Source organism: Peromyscus californicus, unplaced genomic scaffold, assembly GCF_007827085.1.
Source record: "Peromyscus californicus insignis strain IS unplaced genomic scaffold, ASM782708v3 Scaffold_23__1_contigs__length_62951481, whole genome shotgun sequence".
NCBI lineage: Eukaryota > Metazoa > Chordata > Mammalia > Rodentia > Cricetidae > Peromyscus > Peromyscus californicus.
In genome coordinates, this window is record NW_026294534.1 from 25,850,959 (window position 1) to 25,867,307 (window position 16,349).

The 16,349-nt window shown below is 46.4% G+C and overlaps 1 protein-coding gene across 1 annotated transcript; it reads left to right on the forward strand.

Moving 5' to 3' along the window:
• The first annotated feature begins 2,926 nt into the window (after nt 1-2,926).
• On the forward strand, nt 2,927-13,704 carry Mboat4 (membrane bound O-acyltransferase domain containing 4). The gene is made up of 3 exons (XM_052752778.1): nt 2,927-3,045; nt 7,727-7,951; nt 12,741-13,704. The coding sequence occupies exons 1-3, from the start codon at nt 2,927-2,929 to the stop codon at nt 13,702-13,704; spliced, it is 1,308 nt and encodes a 435-aa protein (XP_052608738.1).
• Nucleotides 13,705-16,349: the final 2,645 nt, after the last annotated feature.

Here is a 16,349-nt window from a genome sequence, read left to right on the forward strand (position 1 = left end):
CCCTCCTAATGCTGCGACCTTTTAATGCAGTTCCTCATGAGGTGGTGACCCCACCCCCCCAGCCCAACCATAAAGTTATTTTCGTTGCTACCTCATAACTGTGATTTTGCTACTGTTATGAATTGCATTGTAAATATCTGTGTTTTCCCATGGTCTTAGGTGACCCCTGTCATTCGACCTCCCAAAGGGGTCGTAACCCAGAGGTTGAGAAACACTGTTCTAATCCTTTAAGTCCCAGATGGCATAGTCAGGATTCATTCTGAGAAACAGAACCGGCCGGAGATATGAATCACGAGGATTTTGCAAGGAATTGTTACGGACCTGCGGTGCAAGGTCAAAACCTGTAGATCAAGCTGTGACTTTTCATTTGGAAGTCCAAGCTGCTGTCCGCGGATGGGATCATCGCCCCTCCCTTCCCCCCAGCAACTACAGGGTGGCTCAGAACCATCTGTAATGGGATTTGATACCCTCTTGGTCATACAGGCACACATACAAATAGAGCACTCATTTACATAAATAAATATTTTCTTAAAAAAAGGTAAAAGGAGGAGTTGGGGAATTAGCTCAGTGGTAGAGTGCTTGCCTAAAGGCCCTGGGTTCGATCCTCAGCTCCAAAAAAAAAAAAAAAAAAAAAGAAAAAGTAAAAGGAGGAGAAGATAAGGCTGAGAAAGAAGAGGGGTTTTATGAGATATGGCTTAAGAGTATAGCAAAGAATGTGCAATAGGCCCTGGAGAATGGCTAAGACTGATTGCTGCTCTTCCAGAGGTAGTGAGTTCGCTTCCCAGCACCCATGATAGGTGGCTCACAGATGCCTGTACTCCAGCTCCAGGGGATCTGGTGCAGTCTTCTGGCCTCCATGGGTACCCTCCCCCCACAGACGTGGCATACAAGTCATGCACATGTGCGTGCGCACACACATAAAAATAAATATTTTTTTTTAAGAATGTGTTGTAGTAAATACAATGGAGAGACATAAGCAGCGGTCCTAAGACCTAACTGAACAAAATACAAACAAGGGCAAAAACATCATGAGCCACATACGCAACAATGGAAGTCAAATCATAGAAAATGAGCGATAAAAAGAATACTTGTGGAGTGAATGGCTGGCACAGCTGTGCTGAGGTAAAGGTGAAGTTCTCAGATCTCTCTGGCTCTAGCACATTTTTATGTGGCATCGTGTGGGGACTAAATAATAGAAATGTATTGTTCATACTTCCGGAGGCTGGGAAGTTTGAAACAAGGGCATTGTAGTTTTTAGACAGTACCTGTCTGCATCCTTATGGGGTGGAAATAAGTTCTGTCAAGCCCTTCAATAAGACCCCTAATCCTACACAGAATTCCTCATCCAGTCCCCAAAGCCTCATCTCTTAATGCCATCACCTTGAGGATGAGGCTTTAAGGAGGGGATACAGACATTCAGAACACAGCATCATGTAACAAAACAGCGGCACCCTTCTGTTCTGATTATTTTTTTAGGCTGAGTTTATTTCTTTTACTGTTGTGGCTGTTTGAAAGAAAATAGCTCCCCAAAGGAGGTGTGGCCTTGTCTTGTTGGAGGAAATGTGTCACTGTGGAGGCAGGCTTTGAGGTCTCATATATGTTCAAGCCATCCCCAGTGAGATAGTCTGCTTCCTGTTGCCTGCAAGATGTAGGACTCTCAGCTCCTTCCCCAGCACCATGCCTGCCTGCATGCCACCATGTCCCACCATGACGATAATGGACTAAACCTCTGAACTGTAAACCAGCCCCAATTAAATGTGTTTTCTTTATAAGAGTTGCCGTGGTCATGGTGTCTCTTCACAGCAATAGAAAGCCTCACTAAGACAACTGTCTCCACTGGAGCTGAAATCCATGAGAATAAGACCCTGAATGCTTTTCGATCTTTCTTCAGTACCAGAGTGTCGGATGCATGGCTGATAACTCCCTCCACAAACGTGTTGAGCTGGGTGGCGACAGCCTGGCAATGTCCTAGGCTAAGTAGACAGGTCTCCACTAGCTGAGAGATGGCTTCTCACTCTTGTCTGGCTTTGAGGACGTCTCCTCAGCATTACCCATCCCTCAAAGACTCTCTTTAAATATTTCCTCTCCACACTTTTTTTGTCCTCCAAACCTTAACTTCAATAAATGTTTAATGAATACAAAATAGGTTTGTATCCCTATTCTGTGTGCTGGAAATATTGCAATAAATGAAACAGGGTCCTGCCCCTTGCTGAACTCTTGATTTGCTTATGAAGGGCAGAAAATAAACTAATCAAGAAATATGTACATGGGGCTAGAGAGGTAGCTCAGTGGTTAAAGGCTGCTCTTCCAGAGTTCCTGAGTTCAATTCCCAGCAACCACATGGCAGCTCACAACCATCTATAATGAGATCTGGTGCCCTGTTCTGGAGTATGGGCATGCATGCAGATAGAGCATCCATATACATAAATAAATAAATCCTTAAAAAAATAGGTACATGATGTGGTGTGTGTGTGTGTGCTATGGTAGAAAGGGCACTGTAAGAGAGGTAGTGGAGAAGAGAAATCTTGTTTTTTGTCTCTTGGATCTGCCTTCCTTTTGTCGTTAGTCCAGGGCTCTTTGTTCACAACAATAGATTTTTTTTTTCTTTTCGTTGACTTAGTGGAGAAAATATATGACAGTGTGATGGATGGAAAGGCAAATAATGTGCCATGTTGCCTCTGAGAGCGATTTTTCAGTAAACACTGTGAGGTGAGAGAACACCACAGCATGAACTGGTTTCCATAGCTCGGCCCCTGTATCAGGAAGCCAATCTTTACACGGCTTATCTCCAGAGCTTCCACTTCATTCTGCTCCCGCAGGCCTTTCTACACCACCTAAAAAGGCCAGGGAGAGCCTGGCTGTGACTTCCCTTGCAGGAGGGCACCAGCGAAGAACTCCAGGAAGGACAGTGTGTTCTGGGCTCATCATGGATTGGCTCCGGCTCTTCTTCCTCCATCCGGTATCGCTTTATCAGGGGGCTGCTTTCCCCTTTGCACTGCTGTTTAATTATCTCTGTGGCATGGATTCCTTTTCCACCTGGGCCAGGTAGGCTGGATGGCTAATGCTGCTTTTCCATCCAGAAGTACAGTAATAGGGTGGAAAGAAAGCGCAGTGTTCTGTACGTGAGGAGGCCACACATTAACTACTCTCAATGTGTACTTTCTGCATGTGTTGTGCTCAGGACTCCTGTCACCAATTATTGGCTGCTTGATCACGATTGTCTATAGATTAGCAGTGGCTCGCAACCTTCCTAATGCTGAGCCTCTTTAATACAATTCCGCATGTTTTGGTGACCCCCAATTCTAAAGTTATTCAGTTGCTATTTCATAACCGTAATTTTGCCACTGTTATGAATCATAATGTAAATATCTGATAATGCAGGATATCTGATATTTGACCATCAAGGGAGTTGTGATCCATGGGTTGAGAACCTCTGGATTAGAGTAAAACTTATTCAGAAATTAACTTCATGTTTGCATTAACTCAAAAATGGATAGATATTGAGAGGATACTGGTAATCCAAAAATGTATATATACCTCTGTGCTAACCACAGATCCTGGATAGTCTTTAGCAGTCTTAGTTTTATAGGATTTTTCTTACCACGAATTTAAACTGTATGGAAAATATTGCTTGTGTGTTACATCTATAAAAAAGTCTGAGTTTTAAAATTTGCCTTTGGATGGTATTTTGTTTCTTTGTTTTTGAGAAATAAGTCAAAACAACTCTTGGTAGATTATACCTCAGTTTGGTCTAAAATTGGTGTCACTAAAGATCTGATTATATAATTTCTTTATTAAGCTCAGTACTTTAGAAGCACGTTCTGTTTTGAAGAGGGCTTAGTGGAAGATCCTTCCAAAAAGTCAACACTCTATTGCTTAAAGCAACAGACCTCCTAATTTTTCTTATTTAGGAAACTAAGATTTTTATTTAGGGGAGCTGTGCATGTGTGTGTCCATGTGTGTGGCGTTCAGGGTGGAACCCAGGGCTTTGCACGTACTGAAAATGCACTCTACTGCTAAGCACTCCCTCTTAGAGCTAGTGGATCCTCTTAAGTCAAATCTAGCTATACTTAATATTAGCAATTACTGGGTTTGACTAAGTTAGGTGTGTTATCCTGTGTTCACGGCTGGTGGATGGCCCTTACTCTTGTTTCTGGGAGATGACTGTAGGGGAACAGATTTTCTTTGGTTTGGTTTTGTGGTTGTTGTTTTGTGAGACAGGGTTTCTCTGTGCAGCTGTGGCTGTCCTGGAACTCACTCTGTAGACCAGGCTGGCCTCAAACTCAGAGATCTGCCGTCCTCTGTTTCCTGAGTGCTGGGATTAAAAGCGTGCACCACCACCACCAGCTTTGGGAGGACAGTTACAAAGCAGCTTTCTGTATACGGAGACTCACAGGGCAGTAGAGAGAGGTGAACACAAAAGTAAAGGTTAACCCCCACGCAGCTACTCTAGGGCTGAGATTGCTCTCTTGACCTGTTGAGGGTTTTTTGTTTATTTTTTAAATTTATTTTATGTGTGTGTGTCTGCGTGTGTATATGTGCACCATGTGTGTGCAAGAGCTGATGAAAGTCATGAGAAGGCATCAGATCCCCTGGAACTGGAGTTGCAGAGGGTTGTGATCCACCCAATATGGTTGCTTGAAATCAAACCCAGGTCCTCTACAAGAGCGTAAGTGCTCTTAACCACTGAGTCATTTCTCCAGCCCCAAGACTGTTGAGTCCTAATTTTCTCGATGAGTCTTTGGGTATGTGAATAAGCTTCCTGAGGTACCCTGTCCTTACCTGTAAAATGCAAAAAGAAGAAAAAAAAAGCCTGTCTCCTGTCCCTTGCAGCCACGGTCACTTCAGTGTTGGGAATGATGGGACCCAGAGCCTTGCACATGCTATCAAGGGCTCTACCAGAGTGACGTCCCTAACCCTCGAATTTGTTTACTTGTTTGTTTCTGAGATAGGGTCTCACTGTATACCTCAGGCTGGCCTTGAACTCATGGCTGTATGGCCTCAGCCTCTTCAGTACTGCTCATTACTAGCAGAAGGCCTAGAAACGAAATCAAAAGCACTCAATAAATTATACAACTTACACTGTATAAGCATGTAGCTTATTTGATGCTTATATGTGCACATGGGAGTCATCCTCATTCAAACTACCACACAGAGCAAGTGAAGGCTTAGGTCATAGTGTTAACTGGGGTGATGTGGGATGAGTCACCCCAAGCATAGGCTAAAAAAAAAAAAAAACGCCTAGGAATGGTCTGGTTTATGTAATAGAGTTTCTCACAGAGTCATCTGCTGGTACCCCAGGAAAGGAACTGTGGTTCACAGGTGTCAGGCACTGGACCCCCAGGAAAGGAACTGTGGTTCACAGGTGTCAGGCACTGGACCCCCAGGAAAGGAACTGTGGTTCACAGATGTCAGGCACTGGAACCCCAGGAAAGGAACTGTGGTTCACAGGTGTCCGGCACTGGACCCACACCCCGTGATGACAGTGTCTCTGGGTGCTGAATGGTAGAGAAGTACATGCAAGCTTTGTTCACCCACCTCGCTGTGCCTGGGCTAGCCCACAATACAGGTGTTCCAACGCCTTCCTCCAGCTTTATTAATGTGTCAAAATTGAAATAGAAACCTTTCATATACTGCAGAAAGAAAAACCAAGTCCATATAAGATGGACTCTCCCAGACTTTACACATCTTCCTCCTGGAGGCCCCTGAGCAAGGGCTGGGGCACACACTGTTGCTTCGATGTGGGCACCTTTACGTTGCTGAGGAAGACAACGGTGTTTTGTTTCCCTGGCTATCTGAAGACTGCTCACCATCATGGAAGACATGTTGACCATGTCACTACTTCAGTGGCAATGAACTTTTACACTAGGAAGGCAGTGATACCAAGAAGGAAAACTGGCGAAAGCTGGCCACATGGAAAAGCCATACCAGATGGCAGCTTCTTTTTCTTTCAGTCTTTTTGAAACAAGGCCTCACTATACAGCCCAAGGCTAGTCTGGAACTTGCTATAAAGCCCAGGCTGGCCCTAGACTTGGTAATTCTCCTGCCTCAGTCTCTTGAGTGCTGGGATTCCAGGCATGGGACACCATGCCCAGCAAGTCATCTTTAATTCGAGGCAGATCTCATTTTGGCAGTAGCAAGATAACTGACGTAATTTATGGTTCCTTGGATTATGCAATGAGAAAGGAAGCCATGAACTGCATGATGAGGAAAGACTGCCGGACAGTGGCGAAAGGCAGGTGGGAAGAGAACGAAGAAAGGAAGAATAGACCAGTCCTCTGCTGGAGGGAAGAAATGAAGATTCTGCCATGACTGTAGAGTTTTCATAAACTATTAAACAACAACAACAACCAAGCAAACTATGAGCTCCTGAGAGCTAAAATCAGTAGTGAGGATGAAGGGCTGACATAAAGATTTGCTGCTTATGTGTTCAAATACTTGTCTGAGAGAGCCATTGTATCTCCTGATGGAGACTGACAGAGTCCAGCTCCAACCTGCTCCCACCTTTCGAAGGGTTCTTAGGTGGAGAAGAGAGGAATGAGGAAATATTAGGTAAAGAGATAGAAAGAGACAATAAGAAAGACAGAGACACAGGATAGCTTCGGGAGGGCCCTGGGTCAATACCCAGCCATCCAGAGCTTTATTCAAAAGGGCTTTTTATAGTACGTCAAGGGGAGTGGCAAAAGACCTCCCTTTGCAAGATCAAAGCACACTGTACAGCCAAGTGTAGACCCTTCCAAACACCTGGTAACCATGCCTGTGGCCAAATCACCCTATTATACAGTCCTGCTGGGTAAAGCGAGCTCAGATTCTCTGACCTTGAGTAAGGTCTCACTAGGAAGCCTCTGTGGGCCACCACAGTCTCCTCTCTCCAGCTCTCTGAAATATGCTGGGTGATGTACACCCTGTGAGGAGGAAAGGGTCTTGGCTTTGGGGGTGGGGGACTTGCTAGTTCTTCCACACCCCACACTTGTTCACATTGCTTCTCAGTTAGATCTTGAGAAGTCCCATTGTCAAACTGTCTGGGATTGTCTTAGTCACTGTTCTATTGCTGGGAAGAGACACCATGACTAAAGCAACTCTTATAAAAGAAAGCATTGAACTGGGGGCTTGATTACAGTTTCAGAGAGTTAGCCCATGATCACCATGGCAGGAAACATGGTGGCATGCAGGCAGGCATGGGGTTGAGAGCTTATATCCTGATCCACAGGGAGAGAGGGAAGAAGGGAGGGAGGGATAGAGGAAGGGAGGGAGGAGGAGGGAGAAGGAGGGAGAGAGAGAGAGAGAGAGAGAGAGAGAGAGAGAGAGAGAATCTGGCATAGGCTTGAAACCTCAAAACACACTTCCCCCAATAAGTCCATACCTACTCCAACAAAGCCACGCCTCCTAATCCTTCCCAAACAGTTCCACTAACTGTGAACCAAGCATTCAAACATGTGAGCCTATGGGGGCCATTCTCATTCAAATTACCACAGGCTCTTAGTGGTTATAGCCACTTGTATGATAGGCATGCAAGAGTCACCAGGGTCACCAAGAGAGGAAGCAGGATTTATCTCCAGAGGCAGTAGTTCACACGGGACCTGGACTCTCTTGCCTTCAGAACAGAAGAGTCACTGTGGCAACCACACAGCTTCTTTACATGTTGTGTCAAATTCCTTGGATGATGACGTTGGAATCCACTGCCACACTGTCCTAAGTGTCACCTTGGTTGTTTCTTCTCTTTCAGGTACCTCTTTCTCCTGGCTGGAGGAGGTGTCCTGGCCGTGGCTGCCATGGGGCCCTATGCTTTGCTCATCTTCATCCCTACTCTCTGCACGGTGGCTCTGGTCTCCTCCCGCGGTCCACAGGAAGTCCACAGGCTGACCTTCTTCTTTCAGATGGGCTGGCAGACCCTGTGCCACCTGGGTCTTCACTACACCGAGTACTACCTACAAGAGCCTCCACCTGTGAGGTAAAGGAGCCCCCCCCACCGCCCTGTCTGTTTGCTCGTACCGAGCTGACTCTAATCCTTGCATGTCTGTGGAGCACGCTCTTAAGCTATTTTAGCGTCTCCCCGGGCTCAACCTCTTTTCCTAGAAAAGGAACCCAGAGCTGGCAATAGCTTTCTTGAAAGGCTGTGTGTGGTGTTGGAGACCATCAACGCAAATGCAGTTCTGTAACCACGCAGAGTTGTTCCACGCCGCGGTCCAACGCACTCAGTGTCTGGCACTTGATGAAGCTGTCATCGTGCCTGGCGGTGATGACAGTTTGCCCATCTCAGCCTTGGCAGTTTGGGCACAGCCAAATCACAGAGGACCTGGCTGCCGCTGCCTGCTGTCTTTCTTTGGGTTCACACCCCTTCCATCCCCAGGAAGGCTAGCCACCCAATCTAGAGAGCCACAGAGAACAAAACCCAAGAGCTAATTACAGACTAGAGATGTGCGTCAGGAGCCAGGGGGATTGGCAGGATTGGGAGAGTAAGTATCTCTGTCTGTGGTCCTGACACCGAGTGTTCCTGGCACCCCATGGCTGTCAGCTGGCAGAGGTCTGTGTCACTCAGGGCATCCAGGCTATGACAGCACTGGTCAGGTCACTGTCTAATTCGAACCCATTAGCTCACTGGATTTGCCACTCCCACTACATCTAGAGTCCTTTAAAAATGATGGGAAACCAGACATAGTGACACTGGCCTGTAACCCCAGCACAAGGAGGGAGAGGCAGGAGGATCAGGAGTTCAAGGTGATCCTCAGTTACATAGCAAATCCAAGACCAGCCTGGGATGCATAAGACCCTGTCTCAAAAACAACAAACAAATAAATAAGACAATGTTCACCAAGACTTCAGACTTGCAGGCTTAAAGAGATGGTTCAGCGGGCAAGAGGGCTTGCTGTGCAAAATGAGGACCTGAGTTCAAACCTCAAGAATTCGTGGATAAAGCTAGGTGTGGTTGGGTGTGCACTTGTAACCCCAGCTCTGTGTGTATATTGGGGGAGGCGTGGTGACAGGAGGGTCACTGGGGCTGGATGACAGCCAGCCTCACTCCAGGTTCAGTGAGAGACTCTGTATACCAAGGGAGTAAGGTAGACAGGGATAGAGCAGGACATCCATCCCTTATTCTCCCTTGGCCTCCATGTGTGCATACAACACATACACAGACACACACACACACAGATATAGACACCACACACACACACAAGAGATACATAGATACGCATAGACACACACACATAGATACACACACAGACATACACAGACATATACACTTTACACACACAAGATATACACAGATACACACAGACACACACACACACATAGATACACAGGTACACACAGACATACACAGACACACACACAGATACACACAGACATACACACTTTACACACACACAAGATATACACAGATACAGACACACACACAGACACATACACACAGACACACACAGATAGATACGCACAGATACAAACACACAGACACACATAGATATAGACACCCCCACAGAGATATACACAGACACAGACATACACACATATAAGACACACACACACACAAGACATACACAGATACACACAGACACACAGACACATACATACACACAGACACACAGACACATACATACACACAGACACACACACAGATACACACAGACATACACACTTTACACACACACAACATATACACAGATACACACAGACACACACACATAGATAAACAGATACACACAGACATACACAGACACATACACACAGACACACACACAGATATACACACTTTACACACACACAAGATATATACAGATACACACAGACACACACACAGACACATACACACAGACAGACACACACAGATAGATACACACAGATACAAACACACAGACACACATAGATATAGACACCCCCCCACAGAGATATACACAGACACAGACATACACGTATACACACATATAAGACACACACACACACAAGACATACACAGATACACACAAACAGACACACAGACACATACATACACACAGACACACATACATACACACACACACACACACACACACACACACACACGGGTGGGTTAGGTTGGGGGATGGACTGACTTAAGGCTTGCTTCTCTGGGAAGGATTAGATGGCAAGTGGGTGGGATGACTGTACAGAATATGATGAATCAGGACTGCAGTAGGAAGCCAGGGCCCGACAGAGGCCAGAAGGGCAAGTTGAACAGGCTCTGAGCAGATGGGAGGAAGGCTGGGGCAGACGCGAATGACAGGATGTGCTAACTAGCCAGAGCTGCTGGAGCCAAGCCCATTGACTGGGTGATACACACAGCAGAACTGTATCTCTCCACAGCTCGGGGGCCGGAAGTGCAAGGATGGTGTGTAGGCACAGGGTCTGCATCTGAGCCTTCTCCCCTCATCTCATAGATGGCCACCTTCTCCTGGGTTGTCACGTGGTCATCGTGAGTGTGTGTTGATCACACACGTGTGACTGTGTGTGTCCGAATTCTCTAGTCACGTTGGATGAGCGTGATGAGTCTGCCCATATGATGTCACTTTAATCACTCCTTTAAAGACTGTCTCTAAGTACGCTCACACTGAGTCACCAGGGGTTGGAACATCAGGATGTGAATTTGGGGGATACAGCCTGCTATAGTAGAAGAGGAGTTGGCATTTGGAGGGTACCCTGTAGTTGGTTGTTTTGCTCTTTTGGCTCTTTGTTCTTGGGGGGGGGGCGCCCCTGGAGTCCTCCTCCTTCTCTGGCTCCTTCTTCCTCTCCTCCCAGATTTCTCCTTCTATAGATCCTCTCTGCCTGCCAGCCCTGCCTATCTCTCTCTCCTGCCTTGCTATTGGCTGTTCAGTTCTTTATTAGACCATCAGGTGTTTTAGACAGGCACAGTAACACAGCTTCACAGAGTTAAACAAATGCAGCATAAACAAAAGTAACACACCTTAAAATAATATTCTACCGCACGACCCTGATCTCAGGGTTAGTCAGGCAGGAGGATCTGATGTCCTCAAGTCAGGTGCCCAGATGGACACAGTCACGGTTGGGGACAGTTCTTAACTATGCAGTGTGTCATTGGCTGTCCTCAGCAGTCTCATCAGCAGAATCTCTGATGGTGTCTTGGTGATAGTTCAGAGGCAGCTGCTCACGAACCACCACTCACCCTGATGCATTTTCCAGCGTGCATTCCCTGTCACCAGAACATTACAGCCAGGGCCTGGCTTAGATGTAAAAACTTCAACTTCCTGTAATCTTTTCACTATGAATTCTTGCTTCTTTTGTATCAGATGTCTTCCATGTCTCCAGTTTTATTGATTATATATATATAATGTTCTAGAACTATATAGCACAGACAAGCCTCCAGCTCACTATCCTCCTGCCTCAGCCTCTTGAGTGTGGTAATTATAGGTGTGAATCACCATACTGGCTCTGACCCTAATATTTACAAGACATTCTCTTTTTTAGGAACATTTTAATTAATTAATTAATTAATTTATAATTTATTTATTGTACATGACACAGCACTCCTGTGGAGATTAGAAAGCAAACTTTTTTCTTCTTTTTCTTTTTTTTTTTTTGAGACAGGGTTTCTCTGTAGCCTTGGCTATCCTAGAACTCACTCTGTAGCCCAGGCTGGCCTCGAACTCACAGAGATCTGCCTGCCTCTGTCTCCTGAGTGCTGGGATTAAAGGCGTGCGTCACCACTGCCTGTCTCAGAAGGCAACTTTTGGGAGCCAGTTTTCTAACTTTTTTAGAATGTGGGACCTGGGATTGAACTCAGGATATCAGCCTCAAGTGCCTTGACCCACCGAGCCATCTTTCCGGCCCTTTTAAAGCCATTCTAAAATAGTATAACAAGGAGGAGGAGAGATGGTTCAATGGTTAAGAGCACTGGCTGCTCTTGCAAAAGACCCAGGTTCAATTCCCAGCAGCCACATGACAGCTCACAACCATCCAAAACTCCAGTTCCAGGGGATCTGATGTTCCCTTCTGGAATCCTCAGGTATGGATGTAAGTGTTACCCAGACTTGCATGCAGGTAACACACCCATACACATCAAAATAAAAATTTAAAATATATTGTATATATAATAGCCAGCCAGATATGGTAGCACAATGCTTTTTATAATTTACTTATTTTTATTTTATGTGCACTGATATTTTGCCTGCACGTATATCTGTGTGAGGGTGGTGGATCCTGGAGTTCAGACAGTTGTGAGCTGCCATGTGGTGCTGGGAATTGAACCAGGGTCCTCTGGAAGAGCAGTCAGTGCTCGTAACCGCTGAGCCATCTCTCCAGCCCCTTGGATATCTTCGTATCCCAAGCTCTTTTTTTTTTTTTTTTTTGGTTTTTCGAGACAGGGTTTCTCTGTGTAGCTTTGCGCCTTTCCTGGAACTCACTTTGTAGTCCAGGCTGGCCTCGAACTCACAGAGATCCGCCTGGCTCTGCCTCCCGAGTGCTGGGATTAACCCCAGCATTCAGAAGGCAGTCAGGAGTAGCCCCGTGAGTTCCAGTTCAGCCAGGGCTACAAGTGAAATCCTGTCTCAAAAAAATTATCATCAATATTTTCCCACAGTATTCCTCATTTTTTTTTTTCATTTCTATCCAGTGATTAGTGGTTTTGCCCTGGAATAATGTGTGGTTCTGAAAGAATCTAGGAGTCCTTTGTGGAATATGGTTCGCTATGAGATCTGTGGGCAGGTCGGAACAGGAACGAGAGAATAAATCCGGCGTGGCTTCATATATGTATTTATTTAAATCTCTTTCAGATTCTACATCGCTCTTTCTTCTCTCATGCTCTTGACCCAGAGAGTCACGTCGCTCTCACTGGACATTCGTGAGGGGAAAGCGGAGGCAGCGTTGGGCAGCATCGGGAACAGGGGTTCTTCGTCTGAGTGCCTGAGCAAGACTCTACCCTATTTCAGCTACTTGCTCTTTTTCCCTGCCCTCCTGGGAGGCCCCCTGTGTTCTCTTCAGAGATTTCAGGCTTGTGTTGAAAGACCAAGCTCTTCGTATCCCAGTATCTCATTCTGGGCTCTGACCTGGAGGGGCGTGCAGATTGTGGGTCTGGAATGCCTCAAGGTGGTGCTGAGGAGGGCGGTGAGTGCAGGAGCCGGGCTCGAGGAGTGTCAGCAGCTGGAGTGCATCTACGTCATGTGGTCCACAGCTGGGCTCTTCAAACTCACCTACTACTCCCACTGGATCCTGGACGACTCTCTCCTCCAGGCGGCGGGCTTTGGGTCTGAGGCTGGCCAGAGGTCTGGGGAGGAGGGATACATCCCCGACGTGGACATGTGGACCCTGGAAACCACCCACAGGATCTCCCTGTTCGCGAGGCAGTGGAACCGGAGCACGGCCCGGTGGCTCCGGCGGCTGGTCTTCCAGAACAGCCGGCGCTGGCCGGTGCTGCAGACTTTTGCCTTCTCCGCCTGGTGGCACGGGCTCCACCCCGGGCAGGTGTTTGGCTTCCTGTGCTGGTCTGTCATGGTGGAAGCCGATTACCTGATTCACACTTTTGCCAATGTATCCATCAGCTCCTGGCCCCTGCGACTGCTCTATAGAGCCCTCACGTGGATCCAGACCCAGCTCATCATTGCCTACGTCATGCTGGCGGTGGAGGGCCGGAGCCTTTCCTCTCTAGGCCGGCTGTGTTGTTCTTACAACAGTATCTTCCCCGGGGTGTACTGTGTTTTGCTTTTTCTATTAGCAAAGAGAAAACAGAAATGTAACTGAAATCTCCCCCCCCCCCCGCCCCCATCCAGCCATGAAACTGACCTTAGGAAATGCCAGAGGATGCGTTGATGAATAAAGAATTTCAATTTTTTTTTTTTTTTTTTTTTTGAGCTGAGGATCGAACCCAGGGCCTTGTGCTTGCTAGGCAAGCGCTCTACCACTGAGCTAAATCCCCAACCCCGTATTTCAATTTTTTTCATGATAAAAGTTTTTAAGTATTGGATGGATAAACCTGATGCCTGGCCACAGAAATGTGCTGGCCTACTGTGGTAGTTTGAATAAGACTAGCCTCCATAGGTTCCTATTTAAATGTTTAGGGAGTGGCACTATTTGAAAGGATTTGGGGGTGTGGTCTTGTTGGAGGAAGTGTATCACTGGGAGTGGGCTTTGAGGGTTCAAAAGCCCAGGCTGGCCTAAGCTCTGCTGTCTGCCTGTGGATCAGGATGTAGAAGTCTCAGCTCCTTCTCCAGCCCCACATTGCCTGTATGCCACCATGCTCTCTGTCATGATGATAATGGACTGAACCTCTGAAACTATAAGCCAGCCCCAATTAAATGTTTTCCTTTAGAAGAGTTGCCGTGGTCATGGTGTCTCTTCACAGCAATAGAACAGTGACTAAGACACCTACATTTAACAAGCTATTCTGTTGCTGCTGGGTTAAAACCAGAGAAGCACATGGACTTACTTTTCTAGATGTGGAAGAGACATTTAAGTGAAGCAGTATATAAAAACGTAAGGCATGCTGGGCAGTGGTGGAGCACACCTTTAATCCCAGCACTTGGGAGGCAGAGGCAGAGGCAGAGGCAGAGGCAGAGGCAGAGGCAGAGGCAGAGGCAGAGGCAGAGGCAGAGGCAGAGGCAGGAGGATCTCTGTGAGTTCAAGGTCAGCCTGGTCTACAAATCGAGTTCCAGGACAGCCAGGACTACACAGAGAAACCCTATCTGGGGGGCGGGGGCGGACAAACCAAAACCAAAACAAAGAAAACACATAAATGGTATTTGGAGGGCATATTGAGTGTTTGCCCAGCATGTGTGAGGTCCTAGGTTCAATCTTCACCACTACATTAAAAAAACAAAAACAACTCTCACCAACACACACAAAAAACCAAAAACCTAGATAAAGCCTCCAACTACTGTGAACCACATGAAGATGTTATGCACATGGAGATTCAAATGTCCAGGGTCCAGTGGGCCCTGTAGACTCTGGAATGTGGATTATAGTAATCTGGCATGAATTGACTTTTCATTGCTATATAATGAAATGTTAGAGACATGATAACTTAGGAAGAAAAGGGGGTGTATTTAGATGTCAGGTTTAGAGGCTCAAAGTCTAAGGTCCTATTGGTTCGGCTTCTGTTGAGGGCCTGATGGTGGATGCTGTCACCTCACAACGGAAGCCAGAGTAGAGACAACGGCCCCCATCTCAAACATTAAACCAGAGAGCTCTCAGGACCAGGATTAGCTTTTCCTAACAACCCTCTTGGGAAACATACTAAGGAGTCACCTGAGAATTACCTTCAACTCTTTGGGGGACATGACCATCTCTTAAAGGTTTTGCTGTCTGTCAACACTGCCACCCTGGGGACCAGGCCTCTAATACATGTACCTCTAGGACACACTCAACTCTAGTAATTCAGGCAAGGTGGCATACGACTGGAATCCCAGTACTCAGGAATCCTCAGCAAGGAAACCCCGAGTTTGAGGTGGGCAGGCTCCACATAGTGAGACCCTACCTCAACCAAACAAATACTCAAATCAGCCAGCAAACAAAGAAACTATCAGACATAAAGCAAAAAATGACAATACTCAACTGTGTCATCACATTATTCTGTCCCATGAACTCATCCCTAGCCATAAGCTTGACACATTTAGTGTACGTGGCCATTCAAATTCTGAAAATATCTCTTATATCCTAAGAGACTGGAACGTTTGCTGGACCTCACGGCTGAGTTAATAACACACCTTGAGGTCACTGAAGACTTAAGTCAACTATCCTACTGTTTACTCAGACTGCTGGCTTCACCTGCCTTTAAGAGAACAGTGTAACAACCGATCTTATTTGCCTTGGACTTCCCATGTAACCAGCTTTTACAACCTAAGGTTAAACAGTTGTAATCTTAAATTATAGACCTTTCCATGCCCTTGACCCAGATAATGCATGTATATTATTTGCTGAAAGAAGCTGTCTTAGTTAGGGTTTCTGTTGCTGTGAAGAGACACCATGACCACAGCAACTCTTATAAAGGAAACATTTAATTGGGGCTGGTTTACAGGTCCAGAGGTCTAGTCCATTATCATCATGGTGGAAGCATGGCAGCATGCAGGCAGACATGGTGCTGGAGAAGGAGCTGAGAGTCCTACATCTTGATCTTCAGGAAGAGTGACACTGGGCCTAGCTTGAGCTTCTGAAATCTCAAAATCCACCCCCAGTGACATATGTCCTTCAATAAGGCCACACCTACTCCAACACAGCCACACCTCCTAAGAGTGTCACTCCCTATGAGCCTATGGGGAACATTTTTATTCAAACCACCATAGCAGCAAATACAGAAGTTGAAAGAATAAAATCGACCATAAAGGTTGAAAGCATCCATTTATTGGCTGATAATAATGTTTGATATCTGGGTCAGTTGGGTCACTTGGGGC

Excerpts from the sequence above, each read along its gene's own strand:
- Mboat4 (XM_052752778.1), top strand. The coding sequence starts at position 2,927 with ATGGATTGGCTCCGGCTCTTCTTCCTCCATCCGGTATCGCTTTATCAG. Across the intron at positions 3,046-7,726 it reads TCCTTTTCCACCTGGGCCAG|GTACCTCTTTCTCCTGGCTG; the intron begins GTAGGCTGGATG and ends CTTCTCTTTCAG. Across the intron at positions 7,952-12,740 it reads CAAGAGCCTCCACCTGTGAG|ATTCTACATCGCTCTTTCTT; the intron begins GTAAAGGAGCCC and ends AATCTCTTTCAG.